The sequence below is a fragment of the Dendrobates tinctorius genome, unplaced genomic scaffold, assembly GCF_039654945.1.
Source record: "Dendrobates tinctorius isolate UK_male_01 unplaced genomic scaffold, ASM3965494v1 ptg000158l, whole genome shotgun sequence".
NCBI lineage: Eukaryota > Metazoa > Chordata > Amphibia > Anura > Dendrobatidae > Dendrobates > Dendrobates tinctorius.
Genome location: NW_027361825.1, coordinates 30,155,408 through 30,177,529, shown reverse-complemented (window position 1 = coordinate 30,177,529; position 22,122 = coordinate 30,155,408). Strand labels below are relative to the sequence as shown.

The 22,122-nt window shown below is 46.4% G+C and overlaps 1 protein-coding gene across 1 annotated transcript in view; it reads right to left on the bottom strand.

Moving 5' to 3' along the window:
- LOC141052036 (cytochrome P450 2G1-like) overlaps positions 1-22,122 on the bottom strand; it is a 286,300-nt gene that overhangs the window by 3,949 nt on the left and 260,229 nt on the right. The window contains exon 8 of the mRNA XM_073549215.1: positions 1,322-1,463. Coding sequence (XP_073405316.1) covers positions 1,322-1,463 — 142 coding nt within the window. The remainder of the gene's footprint in view (positions 1-1,321; positions 1,464-22,122) is intronic.

Here is a 22,122-nt window from a genome sequence, read left to right as displayed (position 1 = left end):
AATAATAAAGGACATATCCGCATATAATAACCCATAAAATTGGATATTAAGTCATAGGACATAATGTTATGCAATGCAAACTCTAACCATGCTACACATGATCAACCCAGATTATTGCAAGAATGTAAATAAAGTAAATTCATGCATATTTACCGCAGTGCAGATATCCAAGTGCCCACCACACCAGACACAAGTTTCGCAAAGAAAGCTTCGTACAGGGGTTGATCATGTGTAGCATGGTTAGGGTTTGTATTGCATAACATTATGTCCTATGACTTATTATCCAATTTTATGGGTTATTATATGTGGATATGTCCTTTATCTTCTTATTGATGATTTACTTTGTTCATTAGCACTTGCAATTTATCTTGGACTTTTTTTTGTATCCATGTATTCACAATATAAGATATGGCCACAACCTTTCAGGGATTATCTACAGCATTCTATAATGCTGTAGATAAGCCCCCGATCCGACCTTAAAGATAAGAAAAATAAGTTTTATTATACTCACCCGGGGGCCGCTCCAGTCCGATGGGTATCGCAGGTCTTGGTCCGGCACCTCCCATCTTCTTATGATCGCCGCCTTTCTGCTTGCGTCATGGCTCCGCAGCACCGCGCTCCTTTGCAGGTGTAATTATCTGCTCTGTTGAGGGCAGAGCAAAGTACTGCAGTGCGCAAGCGCCTGGAAAGGTCGATAGGCCCAGCACCTGCGCACTGCAGTACTTTACTCTGACTTCAACAGGGCAGATAAGTATGCCTGTGCAGAAGCACGGTGTCAGGGACCCATGATGCAAGCAGGAGGACGGCATCGCAAGAAGATGGGAAGAGCCGGACCAGGCCCTGTGACACCCACCTGACCGGACCGCCCTGCAGGTGAGTTTAATAAAACTTATTTTTCTTACCTTTCAGGTGAGATCAGGGGCTTATCTACAGCAGTATAGAATGCTACAGATAAGCCCTGAAAGGGAGTGGCTGTATCTTATATCGGTCAAACCTGGTGACAGGTTCCCTTTAAAGTTTCAGTTTGTGAACTTAGACCAACAGTTAGGGTAGTACGTGCACCGTAATACAGACACATGAACACTTCCATAACACACTTATCTGGAATCTGCCTAAGATGCATATTCAAATGTTTATTTTTTGAAGTGCATAAATAAACTTAAATAAATGCATAATGAAAATAAAACCTCATGATCACTGCTTGCAGTCAATAATTATTAACAGTGTTTTTTGCTACATTAAGAGAATTAACTTATTTTTTGACCCAAGATCAGTCACATCCTCAATCCTCTTTACCACTGCATGGATGTCAGGTTCTTACCTACTGAAAAAGGCATCACTGCTTCATTCTTCTTGAATTTTCCACTCTCATCTAAGAAGCGGTTCGGATCAAACTTCCACGGAGAAGAAAACTGTTTTGGGTCACGATGAACGGTGCAGAGTAAAGGGTAAATTTCTGTGCCCTTAAAAATAATACAAAAAGCATCAATTCATCTCAGCATTCCTGTGTTAGAGATAAATATCCCAAGAAATTCCAGAGAAGACAGTCTGTAGTCTGGGGGTAGTGCATGGAGTATGCACTTGTCTGGCTTCAAGTTCAAATAGCTCTCAATGGTACAAAAGGGGATGTTCTCCAGCACTAAAGGTACTGTCACACTTAGCGATGTATCAGCCATCCCAACCAGCGATATGACGCGGTCAGGATCGCTGGTACATCGCTAAGTGGTCGCTAGTGAGCTGCCACACAGGCAGATCTCACCAGCGCCATCGCAGGGGTCGGGGGTCGCTACTTACCTGTCAGACGAGGCGATCCTGACGTCCTCCCGCCCGCGTCCAGGCGTCGCTCGTCATCACAGCAGGAAGCCCAGCAGGAAGCTGACGACGAGAAACAGTCCAGGACGTTCTCGCGCGATCAGCGATAATCAGCGGGGGAGCGGTTGGAGGTAAGTATCAAACATAGCGATATCGCTATAACGTCACAAAAACCAGTGACGTTATAGCAATATTGCTAGCGATATCGCTTAGTGTGACAGGCCCTTTAACCCCTTCACCCCCAAGGGTGGTTTGCACGTTCATGATCGGGCCAATTTTTACAATTCTGACCACTGTACCTTTATGAGGTCATAACTCTGGAACGCTTCCATGGATCCCGGTGATTCTGACATTGTTTTCTCATGACTAGAGTTGAGCGATACCGTCCGATACTTCAAAGTATCGTATCGGATGGTATCGGCCGATCTTTAAAAAAAGTATCGGTATCGCCGATTCCGATACCGGAAGTCCCATTCAAGTCTATGGGACTTCCGGTATCGGAATAAGAAAAACCCTTTCCTGCCCTTGTACAGCCTCTCTGGGGTCTGTACGGGCCTTTCGGGGGGCTGTGCCGGCCTGCCAGGGGGTCTGTGCAGGCTCCGGTGGTCTGTGCCGGCCTGCCGGTGGTCTGTGCAGGCTCCGGGGGGCTGTGCCGGCCTGCCGGGGGGCTGTGCCGGCCTGCCGGGGGGCTGTGCAGGCTCCGGGGGGCTGTGCCGGCCTGCCGGGGGGCTGTGCCGGCCTGCCGGGGGGCTGTGCCGGCCTGCCGGTGGTCTGTGCAGGCTCCGGGGGTCTGTGCAGGCATCGTCCGATGGGACTACAAGTCCCATCGGGCGATGCCTGCTACCATGACAGTGATTGACACATTAGCCAATGATGGGACAGTAGTAGTCCCATCATCCGGCTAATGTGTTAAATGTAAAAAAAAAAAAAAAAAATTACATGCTACATACATACAACATGCATACTACATACATGCTACATTCATACTACATACTACATACATGCTACATTCATACTACATAAATACTACATGCAACATACATACTACATATATACTACATGCATGCTACATACATACTGCATGCTACATACATACCACATATATACTACATACATACTACATGCATGCTACATGCATGCTACATGCTACATACATAACACATATATACTACATGCATGCTACATACATACTACATGCTACATACTACATGCATGCTACATACATACTACATGCTACATACTACATATATACTACATGCATGCTACATACATACTACATGCTACATACATACTACATATATACTACATGCATGCTACATACATACTACATGCTACATACTACATGCATGCTACATACATACTACATGCTACATACTACATATATACTACATGCATGCTACATACATACTACATGCTACATACATACTACATATATACTACATGCATGCTACATACATACTACATGCTACATACTACATGCATGCTACATACATACTACATGCTACATACTACATATATACTACATGCATGCTACATACATACTACATGCTACATACATACTACATATATACTACATGCATGCTACATACATACTACATGCTACATACTACATGCATGCTACATACATACTACATGCTACATACTACATATATACTACATGCATGCTACATACATACTACATGCTACATACATACTACATATATACTACATGCATGCTACATACATACTACATGCTACATACATACTACATATATACTACATGCATGCTACATACTACATGCTACATACATACTACATATATACTACATTCATACTACATACTACATATATACTACATACATACTACATACATACTACATGCATGCTACATACATACTACATGCATGCTACATACATACTACATACATACTACATGCATACCACATATATACTACATACATACAATACATTCATACAATACATACATAGACATACAGTACATATAACATAGAGTAACATACTTACCAATACTTGTCACATTGTTCCCCGAAGCCATTGTCTTTTCCGGGATAAATATTAACATAACAAACCACAAAAATACTCACCCACGATCCGAAGCAGTCCACGAGTGTGTCCCACGACGATCTTGGGTAGAGAACTGCAGCATCAGATGATGCTGCCGTTCTCTACGGGCTGCAGGAATCCAATGACGGAAGGTAGGTATCCTTCCGCACTGTATTCCTCCGCCACTTAAAAAAAAAAAAGTCCCTAGTCTCACTTTATGCCATTGCTGTGTGGGAAATTCCCACACAGCAATGGCATAAAGTGAGACTAGGGACTTTTTTTTTTTTAAGTGGCGGAGGAATACAGTGCGGAAGGATACCTACCTTCCGTCATTGGATTCCTGCAGCCCGTAGAGAACGGCAGCATCATCTGATGCTGCAGTTCTCTACCCAAGATCGTCGTGGGACACACTCGTGGACTGCTTCGGATCGTGGGTGAGTATTTTTGTGGTTTGTTATGTTAATATTTATTCCGGAAAAGACAATGGCTTCGGGGAACAATGTGACAAGTATTGGTAAGTATGTTACTCTATGTTATATGTACTGTATGTCTATGTATGTATTGTATGAATGTATTGTATGTATGTAGTATATATGTGGTATGTATGTAGCATGTAGTATGTATGTGGTATGTATGTAGCATGCATGTAGTATGTATGTAGCATGCATGTAGTATGTATGTAGCATGCATGTAGTATGTATGTAGTATGTATGTAGTATGTATGTAGCATGCAGTATGTATGTAGCATGTATGTAGTATGTATGTAGTATATATGTAGTATGTATGTAGCATGTAGTATGTATGTAGCATGCATGTAGTATATATGTAGTATGTATGTAGCATGCATGTAGTATGTATGTAGTATGTATGTAGTATGTATGTAGCATGTATGTAGTATGTATGTAGTATGTATGTAGCATGCATGTAGTATGTATGTAGTATGTATGTAGCATGCAGTATGTATGTAGCATGTATGTAGTATGTATGTAGTATGTATGTAGCATGCATGTAGTATGTATGTAGTATGTATGTAGCATGTATGTAGTATGTATGTAGTATATATGTAGTATGTATGTAGCATGCATGTAGTATGTATGTAGTATGTATGTAGCATGCAGTATGTATGTAGCATGTATGTAGTATGTATGTAGTATATATGTAGTATGTATGTAGCATGCATGTAGTATGTATGTAGTATTTTTTTTTTTTTTTAACATTTAACACATTAGCCGGATGATGGGACTACTACTGTCCCATCATTGGCTAATGTGTCAATCACTGTCATGGTAGCAGGCATCGCCCGATGGGACTTGTAGTCCCATCGGACGATGCTTGCACAGACCCCCGGACATCAGCACAGCCCCCCGGCAGGCCGGCACAGCCCCCCGGCTGGCCGGTACAGACCCCCACAGGGTGCACAGACCACCGGCAGGCCGGCACAGCCCCCCGGCAGGCCGGTACAGACCCCGGGCAGTCCACACAGCCCCCCGGCAGGCCGGCACAGCCCCCCGGCAGGCCGGCAGAGACCCCCGGAAGGCCCGAAATGACGGCGCATCATGATGCGCACACACCGCGCATCATGATGACGTCAGGCCGTCAATCAACTGAACTTCCGATTCCGATGCCGAATTCCGATATTGAAAAAATATCGGAAGTCGGTATCGGAATTCCGATACAGCAAGTATCGGCCGATACCCGATACTTGCGGTATCGGAATGCTCAACACTACTCATGACATATTGTACTTCATGTTAGTGGTAAAATTTCATTCAAATAACTTGCGTTTATTTGTGAAAAAAATGGAAATTTGGCAAAAAATTTTGAAAATTTCACAATTTTCCAACTTTGAATTTTTATGCCCTTAAATCACAGAGATACGGCACACAAAAAACTTGATAACTAACATTTCCCACATGTTTACTTTACATCAGCACAATTTTGGAACCAAAATTTTTTTTTGTTAGGAAGTTATAAGGGTTAAAAGTTGACCAGCGATTTCTCATTTTTACAGCACCATTTTATTTTTAGGACCACATCACATTTGAAGCCACTTTGAGGGGTCTATATGATAGAAAATACCCAAAAGTGACACCATTCTAAAAACTGCACCCCTTAAGGTGCTCAAAACCACATTCAAGAAGTTTATTAACCCTTTAGGTGCATCACAGGAATTTTTTTGAATATTTAAAAAAAATGAACATCTAACTTTTTTTCACAAAAAAAATATTCAGGTTCAATTTTTTTTATTTTACCAAGGGTAAAAGGAAAAATTGGACTGCAAAAGTTATAGTGCAATTTGTCCTGAGAACGCTGATACCTGATATGTGGGGGGGAATGACTGTTTCGGCGCATGGCAGAGCTCAGAATGGAAGGAGCGCCGTTTGACTTTTTCAATGCCAAATTGCCTGGAATTCAGAACAGACGCCATGTCACGTTTGGAGAGTCCCTGATGTACCTAAACAGTGGAAACCCCCTACAAGTGACCCCATTTTGGAAACTAGACCCCCCAAGGAACTTATCTAGATATGTGGTGAGAACTTTGAACCCACAAGGGCTTTACAGAAGTTTATAACGTACAGCGGTACAATTAAAAAATCATATTTTTTCCACAAAAATGATCTTTTTACCCCAATTTTTATTTTCCCATGGGTAACAGGACCCTAAAAGTTATTGTGCAATTTGTCCTGAGTACGATGATACCCCACATGTGGGGGTAAACCACTATTTGGGCGCATGGCAGAGCTTGGAAGGGAAGCAGCGCCATTTGACGTTTTGGCTGGAATTGAGATCAGACACCATGTCGCGATTGGAAAACCCCTGATGTACTAAAACAGTGGAAACCCCCCACAAATGACACCATTTTGGAAACTAGACCCCCTAAGGAACTTATCTAGATGTGTGGTGAGAACTTTGAACCCCCAAGGGCTTCACAGAAGTTTATAACATTCACCGTACAATTAAAAAATCATATTTTTTCCACAAAAATGATCTTTTCACCCTCAATTCTTATTTTTCCAAGGGTAACAGGACCCTAAAAGTTATTGTGCAATTTGTGCTGAGTACGCTGATACCCCACATGTGCGGGTAAACCACTATTTGGGCGCATGGCAGAGCTCTGAAGGGAAGCAGCGCCATTTGACGTTTTTGGCTGGAATTGAGATCGGACACCATGTCGCGATTGGAAAACCCCTGATGTACCTAAACAGTGGAAACCCCCCACAAATGACACCATTTTGTAAACTAGACCTCCCAAGGAACTTATCTAGATGTGTGGTGAGCACTTTGAACCCCCCAGTGCTTCATAGAAGTTTATAACGCCCGGGCGTGAAAATAAAAAAATCGTATTTTTTCCACAAACATGATCAATTAGTCCCCAATTTTTTATTTTCCCAAGGGTAACAGGAGAAATTGAACCCCAAAAGTTGTTGTCCAATTTGTCCTGAGTATGCTGACACCCCATATGTGGGAGAAAACTACTGTATGGACACACGTCAGGGCTCGGAAGGGAAGTAGTGACGTTTTGGAATGCAGACATTGATGGAATGTTCTGCGGGTGTCATGTTGCCTTTGGAGAGCCCCTAATGTACCTAAACAGTGGAAACCCACCACAAATGACCCCATTTTGGAAACAAGACCCCCTAAGGAACTTATCTAGATGTGTGGTGAGCACTTTGAACCCCCAAGGGCTTCACAGAAGTTTATAATGCCCGGGCATGAAAATAAAAAAATCGTATTTTTTCCACAAACATGATCAATTAGTCCCCAATTTTTTCATTTTCCCAAGGGTAACAGGAGAAATTGGACCCCAAAAGTTGTTGTCCAATTTGTCATGAGTACGCTGACACCCCATATGTGGGAGAAAACTACTGTATGGACAAACATCGGGGCTCGGAAGGGAAGCAGTGACGTTTTGGAATGCAGACTCTGAAGGAATGGTCTGCGGGTGTCATGTGCGTTTGGAGAGCCCCTGATGTACCTAAACTATTGAAACTCCCCACAACTGACCCCTTTTTGGACACTAGACCCCCAACGGAACTTATCTAGATGTGTGGTGAGCACTTTGAACCCCCAAGTGCTTCACAGAAGTTTATAACGCTCGGACGTGAAAATAAAAAAATCATTTTTTTCCACAAAAATGATATTTTTGCCCCCAATTTTTTATTTTCCTAAGGGTAACAGGAGAAATTGGACCCAAAAAATTGTTTTGCAATTTGTCCTGAGTAGGCTGATACCCTACATGTGGGGGTAAAACACTGTTTGGGTGCATGGCAGAGCTTGGAAGGGAAGGAGCACCATTTGACTTTTTCAACTCAGAATTGGCTGGAATTAAGATCAGATGCAATGTTGCATTTGGAGAGCCCCTGATGTGCCCAAACAGTGGAAACCCCCAATTCTAACTCCAACCTGAACCCCAACACACCCCTAACCCTAATCTCAGTCCTAATCCTAACCCTAACCCTAGCCCTAACCCTAACCCTACCCCTAACCCTAGCCCTAACCCTAATGGAAAAATGGAAATAAATACATTTTTTTTATTTTATTATTTTTCTCTAACTAAGGGGGTGATAACGGGGGGGTTGATTTACTATTTATGGCGGTTTTTATGTTTGGCAGCTGTCGCACGCTAAAAGACGCTTTTTATTGTAAAAATAGTTTTTGCATCACCACATATTGAGAGCTATAATTTTTCCGTATTTTGACCCACCGAGTCATGTGAGGTCTTATTTTTTGCTGCACGAGTTGACGTTTTTATTGGTACCATTTTCCGGCACGTGACATTTTTTGATCGCTTTTTATTCCGATTTTTGGGACGCAGAATGAACAAAAACCAGCGTTTCATGAATTTCTTTTGGGGGAGTGCGTTTACACCGTTCCGCGTGCGGTAAAATTGATAAAGCGGTTTTATTCTTCGGGTCAGTACGGTTACAGCGATACCTCATTTAGTTCATTTTTTTATGTTTTGTCGGTTTTATGCAATGAAAACTATTTTATATAAAAAATAATTATTTTTGCATCGCTTTATTCTGTGAGCTATAACTTTTTTATTTTTTCGCTGATGATGCTGTGTGGCAGCTCGTTTTTTGTGGAACAAGATGATGTTTTCAGCGGTACCATGGATATTTATATGCGTCTTTTTGATCGCGCGTTATTACACTTTTTGTTTGGCGGTATGATAATAAATCATTATTTTTTGCTTCGTTTTTTATTTTTATTTTTTAAGGGGTTCGCTAAAGGGGTTAACGAATGGGACAGTTTTATAGGGCGGGTCGTTACGGACGCGGCGATACCTAATATGTGTACTTTTATTGTTTTTTTTTATTTCTAAAAAATGGATTTATTTGGGGGAATATTTTTTTTTTTTCTAATTTATTTGGCGATTTTTTTAAAATTATTTTAACACTTTTTTTTTATTTTTTTTTTAACTTTATTAAATAGTCCCAGGTGGGACATCACTGTCCTGTGACAGATCGCTGATCTGTCACATCACAGATCACTGTGACAGATCAGCAATCTGTCACAGGCATTGAAGAAGACTTCCTCTTGCCTGCGCTTTGCAGGCACTGAGGAAGCCAGCTTCCTGCAGGCCCCCGAAGGCCCCCGTCGCCATCTTGGATTCGGGGGCCTGCAGGAAAGGAGCCCCCCGCAGCAGCGCTGCATATTGCGCTGCCGTGGGGGGCTCAGGGAAGCACGGAGGGAGCCCCCTCCCTGCCGATGCTTCCCTTTAACCCCCGGTACACCGCGATCGTGTTTGATCGCGGTGTGCAAGGGGTCAACGTGTCGGGGGCGGTCCGTGACCGCCCCTGACACTTTGTGCCGGGTGTCAGCTGATTATCACGTGGGCGCCGCTGATCGCGGTAGACGTACTATCCCGTCCATGGGCATAGGGGCCCGGTTCCCATGGATGGGATAGTACGTCGGATGTCAGAAAGGGGTTAAGGAATGTAGTTAAAATGTAGCCTTTAATCATATAGGTGTCACGCTGGGTGAGGGAAAAGCAAGGTGCACAACAACAGGGAGGGAGGGGAAGCCAAAACACTAGGGAAGGGAGGAGTGAAGTGGAGACCCCTGGGCAGATCTAACAACACCCTGTCTCACCTGACATCCCTATGTAAGGGGTGTACAAGGACTGGTTTGTGCCCCACTACCCTCCTTGCCTATGTATATACACTGTGTGCAGAATTATTAGGCAAGTGAGTATTTTGATCACATCATCCTTTTTATACATGTTGTCCTACTCCAAGCTGTATAGGCTTGAAAGGCTTGCCAATTATGTAAATCAGGTGATTTGCATCTCTGTAATGAGGAGGGGTGTGGTCTAATGACATCAACACCCTATATAAGGTGTGCTTAATTATTAGGCAACTTCCTTTTCTTTGGCAAAATGGGTCAGAAGAGAGATTTGACGGGCTCTGAAAAGTCAAAAATTCTGAGATGCCTTGCAGAGGGATGCAGCAGTCTTGAACTTGCCAAACTTTTGAAGCGTGATCACCGAACAATCAAGCATCTCATGGCAAATATCCAACAGGGTCGCAAGAAGCATGATGATAAAAAAAGGAGGAAAATAACTGCCCATGAATTGAGGAAAATCAAGCGTGAAGCTGCCAAGATGCCATTTGCCATCAGTTATGCCATATTTCACAGATGCAACATTACTGGAGTATCAAAAAGCACAAGGTGTGCCATACTCAGGGACATGGCCAAGGTAAGGAAGGCTGAAAAACGACCACCTTTCAACAAAAAACATAAGCTAGAACATCAAGACTGGGCCAAGAAATATCTTAAGACTGATTTTTCTAAGGTTTTATGGACTGATGAAATGAGAGCAACTCTTGATGGGCCAGATGGATGGGCCCGTGGCTGGATCAGTAAAGGGGAGAGAGCTCCACTCCGACTCAGATGCCAGCAAGATGGAGGTGGGGTACTGGTATGGGCTGGTATCATCAAAGATGAACTTGTGGGACCTTTTCGGGTTGAGGATGGAGTGAAGCTCAACTCCCAGACCTACTGCCAGTTTCTGGAAGACACCTTCTTCAAGCAGTGGTACAGGAAGAAGTCGGTATTGTTCAAGAAAAACATGATTTTCATGCAAAACAATGCTCCATCACATGCATCCAAATACTCCACAGCTTGGCTGCCCAGTAAAGGTCTAAAAGAAGAAAAAATAATGACATGGCCCCCTTGTTCACCTGATCTGAACCCCATAGAGAACCTGTGGTCCCTCATAAAATGTGAGATCTACAGGGAGGGAAAACAGTACACCTCTTGGAACAGTGTCTGGGAGGCTGTGGTGGCTGCTGCACGCAATGTTGATTGTAAACAGATGAAGCAACTGACAGAATCTATGGATGGAAGGCTTTTGAGTGTCATCGTAAAGAAAGGTGGCTATATAGGTCACAGATTTTTTATTTATTGTTTTGTTTTATTTCTAAATTTTGTTGTTATATTGGTTTACCTGGCGAAAATAAACAAGTGAGATGGGTATATATTTGGTTTTTATTAAGTTGCCTAATAAATCTGCACAGTAATAGTTACCTGCACAAACAGATATCCTCCTAAGATAGCCAAATCTAAAAAAAAAACCCACTCCAACTTCCAAAAATATTAAGCTTTGATATTTATTAGTCTTTTGGGTTGATTGAGAACATAGTTGTTGTTCAATAACAAAAAGAATCCTCTCAAATACAACTTGCCTAATAATTCTGCAGACAGTGTATGGCCCTGAGAGGCTGGTACATTTAGTATGTCTTATAATGCTGCTATATGTGTGTGTTGTAATATTGCTATGCTGTGTAATGCACTGTATAGATAGGAAAAGTGTAGTATTTGGATAGGCCCATTAGAGGGGGGCATTGTAGGATATTAATAAGTATAAGATAGAAACTAGTTAAGTTATGAGGGGTCAACTGTGTAAGATAGAGAGAGCGTCCTGAATTTAGCAGTAGGGCCTGGGAGCCAGGACAGGGCAGTTGTGCCACGCAACGTTCAAGTAAAGGAGCCCAGCTCATCCAGGGCCTAGGAACAACGGTCACTTGGGAGATGAAGGAATACAGGGCAGCTTCAGCATGGTTGCAGTAAACTACGTGGGAAGACACCTAAATGTCCAGGGCAAAACGGACAGGGAACTCCTGAAGGTAGTTTCGCTGGCCAGACAAAACACTGCGGTACCGGAGACGACGGTAAGACCCTGCGATATTCCTGGAGGTGTAAGGGAAGGCATAGGGAAAGGAAAGGTTATGATGTGCGAAGGATCCTGTGTTGTACCTGTGACTAATCTAGATGAGCTGAGATAAGAACTGAGTAAAGTTGTTTGTTTAAAACTGGATCTGGACTTTGCCTGTCTTTGCATGGTATTTGGGAAAGGAAACCCCCAACAGACTGGAGAGGACTCTGATGTGCAAGTAAGTGAGCCATCAAAAACACAACAGAAGGGACAATGTTTTTATGTGACGGAGGGTCAGGGTGTGCCAGTACTGCCACCCTCAGCCACGACAACCCCCCTGGTCCCCGTTACACCTAAACAGGTTCTGCACCTATCGCCGAGCAAGGAATCTAATCCCTGCCTGACCATAGCAATAGGCCCTGGATAGGGAAGGTATGGGGTATGCACTAGTCAGCCCCCACTACAACTAAAGACAGAGAGGGAGGACAAACGAGGGGATACACTTAGCTTGAGAAGACCACGAGGTATCACATCAGCAATCCTCCAAGAGTACTCCAAGAAGACACTAGGCAACTGATAGCTCAATTTCCTTCTGTCTGGTTGGAAGTACTAACACCAGCACCTTGCTTCAGAGACTGAAGGTATTTAAACCTTCGGCAAGGGTGTGTTAATTAGCAGCAGAAGGTGGAGGCAACTGTTGGATCCTAGAGGGTGAAGGATTTCACACCATAACAGAGATGCAAAAATCAAGAAGGTGCATGTAGAGCTAATCGACTTGACCTTCTACAGCCAGATCCAGGATGACTGTTTGTCACACCTGACACACCCATGACAATAGGATAGAAGAAAAAAGACAAAGTGCACATGTTAAAAAAAACCATAATGCTTAAGTGTTTTGGGTAGAAAAAACCTTAGGGGCTCACTCCATGGCACTTTTTGTAGTAGGGTTTACATAAACTCAGCAGTCAGGGAATCCCACGGTTATATCAACGAAAGACTGATTCTAGGCCATCAGAAAGAACACCAACTCCATCACCATCATCAACCCTCTCTCAGTCCGCCCTGTCCACCGCTACTTCCACTATATGCAGCTCTCAAGTCCAGCTCACCCTCCCAGACACTATGAGTAGGTTAAGAAAGTACTCAGTCTCTCATCCGCGTACACTGGGTTTGAACGCCCACATTGCCAAACTAATCTCGTTTGAGATGATGCCCTTTCAGTTGGTGGAAAGCACAGCTTTCCGCGAACTCATGGCCTATGCAGTACCATGTTATGACCTACCCAGTCGCCACTTCTACTCTCGCAAAGCCATCCCAGCCCTCCACCATCATGTGAAAGACCGCATTGTCCATGCACTCAAGCAGTCAGTGAGCGGAAAGTTGCACTTCACAACTGATGCATGGTCCAGTCGGCATGGCCAGGGCCGTTACGTGTCCATCACTGCGCACTGGGTTAATGTGGTGGATGCAGGGTCCACAGGGGACAGCGGTGGTGGGACAGTGCTGCCTAGCCCACGGTATAGGAAACAGTTGGCTGTAGGCGTTCGACCCTCCTCCTCCTCCTCCAGAAGCGAAAGCTCGTCCACAGAGCGCAGTCGTACGAGCACTCCATCTGCAGCTGCCACTGTTGCACACGATGTGTCCCCCTATCGAGCAGCTAGTGGAAAGCGTCAGCAGGCTGTGTTGCAGATGATGTGTTTGGGCAACAGACACACCGCCGAGGTGCTGGCCGAGTACTTGAAGCGACAAACTGAGTCATGGCTGGGCAGTGTACATCTTGAGGCAGGCAAGGTAGTTAGTGATAACGGCCGTAATTTTGTGGCAGCCATAGCCCTTTCAAAACTCAGCCACATACCTTGCTTGGCTCACACCTTGAACCTGGTGGTGCAGTGCTTCCTCAAAAATTATCCGGAGTTAACAGCCCTGCTCCAGAAGGTGCGAAGACTGTGCGCGCACATCCGCCGGTCGCCTGTACACTCCGTTCGTATGCAGAAGCTGCAGCGATTGCTCCACCTTCCCAACCACCGCCTCATTATCGACATTGCAACAAGGTGGAACTCCACCCTGCACATGGTGGAGCGGCTGTGCGAGCAGAGGCAGGCCATAATGCATTTGTGGGAGGATACACGGCCAGGCACTTTGAGAGCAGACATGGAGTTGACAGGTGTGCAGTGGTCGAAGCTGAAAGACCTCTGTAAAGTCCTTCAGTGTTTTGAGGAATGCACACGGCTGGTAAGCGCAGACGACGCCATCCTAAGCATGAGCATCCCTCTTATGCGTCTGCTCATGCAAACTTTGACGCACCTTAAGGAGCAGGCGTCTGCAGCCAATGTTGATGAGGAGGAAGAGGAGGAGGGAATCCTTGATGACATTCAGCCATTGTCTGCTCAGGGACCTCTCCTGGACGAGGTGGAGGAAGAAGAGGAGGAGGATGATGATGGGGATGATTACTTAGGGGAGGAGGATGCATCTCGTGGGGCAAGTGAAAATGTTGGCGTGGCAAGGTCTGGTACAGGGTTTGTGCGTGACTGGAGGGATGTGGATTTGCCAGAAAGTGCTCCTCCACCCAGCACTCGCAGTGCATCATTGACATCGGGAACATTGGCCCACATGTCAGATTATGCCTTGCAGATCCTAAAAAGGGACCCCCGCATTGCCAAAATGATGAACGATGACGACTACTGGTTGGCCAGCATCCTGGATCCACGCTATAAAGGCAAATTACAAAACATCATGCCACAGGAGAACCTTGACCTAATATTGGCTAATAAACAAGCAACTCTGGTAAATCGGTTGCTTGAGGCATTCCCAGCACACAGCAGCGGTTATGGTTCTCACACGAGCAGTACGGGCCGGGGGCAGCTTGGCAGAGGTGTTTGTGGTGCACACAGCAGAAGTGGCGTTGGAGACAGGGGTTTCATGACAATGTTGTGGACTGATTTTTCAAATACCGCTCACACAACTGGTAATACTGCATCGATGGAAAGTGACAGGAGACAGCAGTTGTTAACTATGGTTACAAACTACTTTTCCTCCCATATCGATGTTCTCCCACACAGGTCATTCCCCTTTGACTATTGGGCCGCTAAACTGGACACCTGGCCTGAATTGGCCCAATATGCCTTACAGGAGCTCGCTTGCCCAGCTGCAAGTGTGCTATCGGAAAGAGTCTTCAGTGCAGCTGGATCAATCCTGACAGAAAAAAGGACCCGTCTGTCAACCCAAAATGTGGATGATCTAACCTTCATTAAATTGAACCATGCATGGGTTTCCAAGGATTTTGTCCCACCTTCCCCTGATGACACATAGGGTGACAGAAAAATGGCTTGCTTTGGTCCACCTCTTCCTGGGACTTCACCTATTTCGCCTTTTGCATCAGCTGAATGTCCAACATCAACATATGCCACTTTCTAAAACTCCCTAACTGTGCTGCCTCCCCCCCCATGGCCGGGGTCACCACCTAGCGCATGACACCGTGCGAGTGCCGTTGCCCTGGACAGGTGGGTAGGCCGACTCTTGGGCGCGGGCACTGGCACAGGGTCCCTCATAGTGCAATCAAGTGTCTCTGACGGTGGTGGTGCACACCCGCCGTCAGACACACCGCTGTACTATAAGGGGCCCAGTGCCAGTACCGACGCCCACGAGTGGGCCCCCCTTGCTTGGGCAGGGCCCCAGAATTTGCAATCTTTACCTCTCCCTGCTCCTCCGCTGTGTAATCTGGGCCGTCAAATCCATACTGTGCCTGACACCGTCTGAGCCTGCCTCCTGATGTATAGACATATATTTTGAATGTGTACGCTATCCATACATGTTATCCAGGGATACAGTACCCTTTCTAACCTTTGTGCAATCACGTGCAATCCATACTGTGCCTGACACCGTCTGAGCCTGCCTCCTGATGTATAGACATATATTTTGAATGTGTACGCTATCCATACATGTTATCCGGGGATACGGTACCCTTTCTAACCTTTGTGCAATCACGTGCAATCCATACTGGGCCTAACACTGTCTGAGCCTGCCTCCTGAGACATATATTTTGAATGTGTACGCTATCCATACATGTTATCCGGGGAAACGGTACCCTTTCTAACCTTTGTGCAATCACGTGCAATCCATACTGGGCCTAACACCGTCTGAACCTGCCTCCTGCTGTATAGACATATATTTTGAATGTGTACGCTATCCATACATGTTATCCGGGGATACGGTACCCTTTCTAACCTTTGTGCAATCACGTGCAATCCATACTGGGCCTAACACCGTCTGAGCCTGCCTCCTGATGTATAGACATATATTTTGAATGTGTACGCTATCCATACATGTTATCCGGGGATACGGTACCCTTTCTAACCTTTGTGCAATCACGTGCAATCCATACTGGGCCTAACACCGTCTGAGCCTGCCTCCTGATGTATAGACATATATTTTGAATGTGTACGCTATCCATACATGTTATCTGGGGATACGGTACCCTTTCTAACCTTTGTGCAATCACATGCAATCCATACTGGGCCTAACACCGTCTGAACCTGCCTCCTGATGTATAGACATATATTTTGAATGTGTACGCTATCCATACATGTTATCTGGGGATACGGTGCCCTTTCTCACCTTTGTGCAATCACGTGTAATCCATACTGGGCGTGAGAACGGCTGGCGAGCTGTTAAGCAAGCTACAGCACCTGTGGTTTGCACACGTAAGTTTTTCATTTTTTCAGGAATGACGGTTAGGCCTAATTCCGGAAATGCGGTTGACCTGCACTTACTGGGAAATCATTGTTCGCGGTTAATAATTGTAATCAGTGATCCCCATCACTAACGTTGTTCAGCGGGTTATCTGCACCTGTGAGCGACAATCGCTGGCCTTTTCAGTGTAGCGCACATGCAGCCACGGACATGTAAGGGCATGACACACCAGTTATTGGCCAATCTCATGTGCCAGAGCCTCACGTGTCCCTCTAGTAAGCCGGACTCGGACCGCGGGGCATGACGGAGTCTCGTTCGTTAACGGAATTAAGCTTGCAATGTGTGCATCTGTTCTGTAGCTGGCATGGTTGAGGTTTCCCAGGTGGAGTCGAATTTAACCGTAGGCTCCACTCCTGGATGTGCCCTTCTGGACATTCCTTTAAGGTTCAGCTTTGCAACCATACTGCCCACGTAAAACAAACACTTTGCCTTCATGAACGCTGTTTGGAGGGTCATGACTCGTGGGAATAACGCTGCCCAATCAGTTAACCTGCTAGAGAGATCCTTCGCTGCTCCCAAGCATGACATCACACTCCCTAGGAAGAAGGTAATGCCACTGTGGCGACCGTACTCCTGGGGGCGACACAAGTGCACTGATGCCCAGCCACTGCTCGATGAATCTGCTGGTACATTGACCCAGACCACTACATTCCCCTCGCACGCTACCCGGCCTGAATCTGACCCTGATGAAACTCAGGTTACCCTTCCCATATACAGTTCCATCTTACACGGTGACAAAGAGGAAGCTGCAGATGAAAGTCCAGGTTCGGCCCACCCGCCATCAGACACACCACCGTACTATCAGGGGCCCTGTGCCAGTGCCGTCGCCAACGAGTGGGCCCCCCCTGCTTGCCCAGGATCACAGCACTTGCAAAGTTGAAATACTGTACAGTGAGATGGAAGATGGGGACGACGAGGAGTCTAGACTAGTACAGGGATTCCCTAGCGAGGAGACTTATTTGATTGTTTTCAATGTTGGGACAGCAATTTTTGGGGAGCACTATACTCTGGAGAATGATAGATGGGGCCCACCATACACTGGAACATTCCAAAGGTGGACATCAGACACTGGAGCAGCATTTACAGGGCCCATTATACACTAGAGCATTAGAAATGGGGCCCATTATGTTTGGAGCATTATTTGGGCCCATAAGACAGTGGAGCTTCATCCATGGGGACCAACATATACTGTAGCATTATGTGGAGCTCATCATATACTGTTTCAAACATTATATGGGACCAATGATTCTGTATGGAGAAATAGATGGGCCTCGTCATGAGATGTAAAAAGTGAGGTATTTTTCATTGTACTATACCGCTATTTCTCTGCCGTATCGGAGCATGATGAGTTGTGGTATGTGTTAAAGGGGCGCTCTTTCGCCCAGGGCACATGAAAACCTGCAGCCAGCCCTCCCCCCCCCACAACTTTAGCCAAATAACCCCCATTTTTCAGTGCGTAACTTGTATTATGAAGTTAATTAAGGTTGACAAGCTTAAGTAAGAAGAATTGATGCTTTTGGCATTCAAATGGGCACTGTAGGTGTGTTTCCTGTCCTCCTCTCACTGCCGACTTTTATTCCCCATTGACTTGCATTGGGTTTCGGGACGACCCCGTCTTTTCCCTATAATCGGACGATCTTGCTCGACCCGACTTTTGGAAAAGTCAGGTTTCACGAAACGAAACTCGACCCTAAAAAACCAAAAGTCGCTCAACTCTAGTGGTAATCATTGTGGGTGAGAGTCCTCAGTTACAAGCAAGTCTGGGTGAAGGATGGAGCTGAAGGAGAGTCCCGGGCAGCTCAGTGAGAGTCCTGGAGTGGCAGCTATGGTGTCTGCAAGGAGGGCTGGAATGGCTTGGTGGAGTTGCAGCTATGGTGTCAGCAAGGAGTTCTTGCATGGCTTTGTGGAGTGGCAGCTATTGTGTAGAGCTGCATTCATGATGCTGGACTCAAGATGCAGGACTCTATTGCTGGAAAGCTGGACTCATATGCTGGACTCTGTTTCTGGACAGCTGCACGCAGGTGGTGGACTCTGTTTGCTCCAAGGCAGCACTATCGTGTTGGATCCGGTCGGAGGAAAAGATGCACGCAGCTGGTGGGCTCTGTTGCTGGGAGCGTAAGCAACAGAGCAAAGCTAAGTGGTGTTCCCCTGTTTTGTCTCTTTTCCTTATGTGTGTTTTAGTGCAGTGGTGGGGTTAGTTTCCGCACCATCCACTTCACTAGTGAGGGTTTAGGTGAAGGGCGAGTCAGGGTTTTTAGGTCCTGATCGCCGCCCGGTGCAGAACCGGCCTAGGGAACGTTAGGAGTGTAGAGACACTGACTCAGGGGAGTGCAGGTCTCCATTTTCCCGTTCCCTATCGCAGGGCCCACTGTTGTAAGTTTCCCTATCCCCCTTTGTCTTGTATTAGTTACCGGCCTGTGGGCCGCGTCACACTGGACAATTACATGTGCCGTGTCCTGTTGTATTAGTTACCGGCCTGATGGCCGTGTCACACAGGACGGGGCACGTGACAATATCGTCTCAGATCGTGGGGTCCAATTCACCTCCCGTTTTTGGAGGGCTCTCTGCAAGTTAATGAAGGTAACCCTAGACCTGTCTTCTGCTTATCATCCGCAGTCCAATGGTCAAGTTGAGCAAGTCAATCAGGCTCTGACATCCTACCTTCGCCACTTTTCCAATAATCACCAGAACGATTGGTTCTCTCTTCTCCCGTGGGCAGAATTCGCCTATAACAATCATTCCAGTGAATCCTCTTCCAAATCTCCGTTTTTTGTAGTCTTTGGTCAACATCCCGGCATTCCCCTTCCCGTTTCCCCCGCCTCGGGTGTACCGGCTGCAGACGCCCTGTCCTTGAAATTTTCTAAAATTTGGGAGGAGACTAAGGGAGCTCTTGAGAGAGCTAGGGACAAGATGAAGAGGTATGCAGACAAGAAACGCTTGGACGCTCCTCCTTATCTTCCAGGCGATAAAGTCTGGCTGTCCTCGCGTTACATCAGGCTTAAGATTCCCTCCCATAAGCTGGGTCCACGTTACATTGGTCCCTTTGAAATCTTGAGGCGTATCAATGATGTGGCCTAGAAGTTAAAATTGCCTACCTCGCTGCGGATCCCCAACACTTTCCATGTATCGCTCCTCAAACCAGCAGTGTTTAATCGCTTCCATTCATCTCCTTCTCTTTTTCCTTCTCACCGTGGTAGACTATGCTACCCGGTACCCAGAGGCAGTAGCTCTGTCCTCAATCAGGGCGGATGAAGTGGCGGATGCACTGGACCATCTTTTCAAGGGTAGGATATCCCAGGGAGATGCTTACCGATCAAGGGACCCAATTCATGTCTCGCTTAATGGAGACTCTCTGTAAGAATACAGGTGACGCTACTGGTATCGAGTGCATATCACCCACAGACCAATGGTTTGTGTGAACGCTTCAATGGTACCCTCAAACAGATGCTCTGCATGCTGGTTGAGACCCAAGGGCGCGACTGTGAGCAGTACCTCCCACACCTGCTATTCGCCTACAGAGAAGTTCCACAGACCTCGATAGGGTTCTCCCCCTTTGAGCTCTTGTATGGCAGGCGAGTCCAGGGACCCCTTGGGTTGGTAAGAGAATCCTGGGAAGATGAGCCAAACCCCTCTGAAGTGTCCATCATGGATTATGTCATGCGCTTCCGTGACAAGAGACAGACCTTGATGCAGTTGGTACACGACAACATGGTGCAGGCTCAGGCTGATCAGAAGCACTGGTATGACCAGAATGCAAGGGGGCGGACCTACCAGGTGGGTCAAAAGGTGTGGGTGCTGGTCCCCATAACAAAGGATAAGCTTCAAGCAGCCTGGGAAGATCCATACGTCGTTCACCAACAGCTCAACCTGGTCACCTACGTGGTCACGCTTGATGAAGGCTCACCACGAACGTGAAGCCTGCGTCCTTCCGGTCAGCAACCTGCCCGAGGATGGTGAGGAAGACCCCCTCCTGGACATGCTGGCCCATTCAAAGGCCAATGGGTCCATTGAGGACATGGAGGTAAGTGCATCACTATCCGAATCCTAGCGGTCGCAGTTGTTCACCACCCTGGAACTCTTCCAGGCCATGTTCTCCAACCGACCCGGATGTACTGAGTTAGTAGTTCACGAGGTGGACATCGAGAATCATGCCCCACTATGGTGATCACCTTATCGGATCTCTGAGGAGGTGCAGCAGGTTATGCGCCAAAACATCGATGAGATGTTACAGGTTTGGGTGATTCAATGGTCTAAGAGCACGTGGACCTCACCTGTAGTTCTTGTGCCCAAAAAGGATCAGAACACCCAGTTCTGCGTGGACTACAGGGGGCTCAACACCATCACAACCTCTGATGCACACCTGATGCCACACATCGAGGATCTGCTTGAGCGGTTGGCAAACGCAAAGTACATATCCATCATGGATTTGAGTCGGGGATACTGGCTGATTACCCCTAAGTCCATCGGCGCAGGAGAGATCCGCCATTATCACCCCCTTTCATCTGTACGAGTCCACGGTCATGCCCTTCAGCATGAAAAATGCCCCTGCCACCTTCCAGCGGATGGTCACCACCTGCTTCGGGGACTGGAGAAGTACGCTGTGGCGTACCTAGACGACATTGCAGTCTTCAGTTCCACATGGGAGGAACACTTTCAGCATCTCCAGGAGGTGCTCAAGCGTATTCACCAGGCATGTCTGACCATCAAGCCGGGAAAGTACCAAATGGGCATGAGCAAGGTCCACTAACGGGGACACCGGGAAGGTAGGGGTTCCATGAGTTCACAGCCGGAGAAAGTGGATGCAATCGTGTCCTGGCCCACCCCCAGGACCAAGAAACAGGTGATGTCATTCTTGGGCACTGCAGGGTACTATAGGCGGTTCGTACAGGACTATAGCGCCCTTGACCTACCTCACCAAGCAGAATCTACCCCAAACAGTTAACTGGACAGACGGCTGTGAAGCAGCCTTCTGAGGTTTGAAAACAGCCCTGTGCAACTCACCAGTGTTGAAAGCAGTTGACAGCAGTTACCCATTCCTGGTACAGACAGATGCCAGCGAGTTTGGCCTTGGTGCTGTGCTCAGCCAGGTCGACTCGGGGAACCAAGAGCACCCCGTGTTGTACCTGAGCCGGAAACTTCTGTCGAGAGAAGTGGCATACTCCATCGAGAAGGAGTGTCTGGCCATGGTCTGGGCGCTGCAACGTTTGCAGCCCTACCTGTACGGGCACACCTTCATGGTGGTAACCAACCACAACCCTCTGAGCTGGCTGCATACAGTGTCTGGAACCAACAGAAGGTTGCTATGCTGGAGCCTTGCCCTCCAGCAGTACGACTTTACCATAAAACACAAAAAGGCA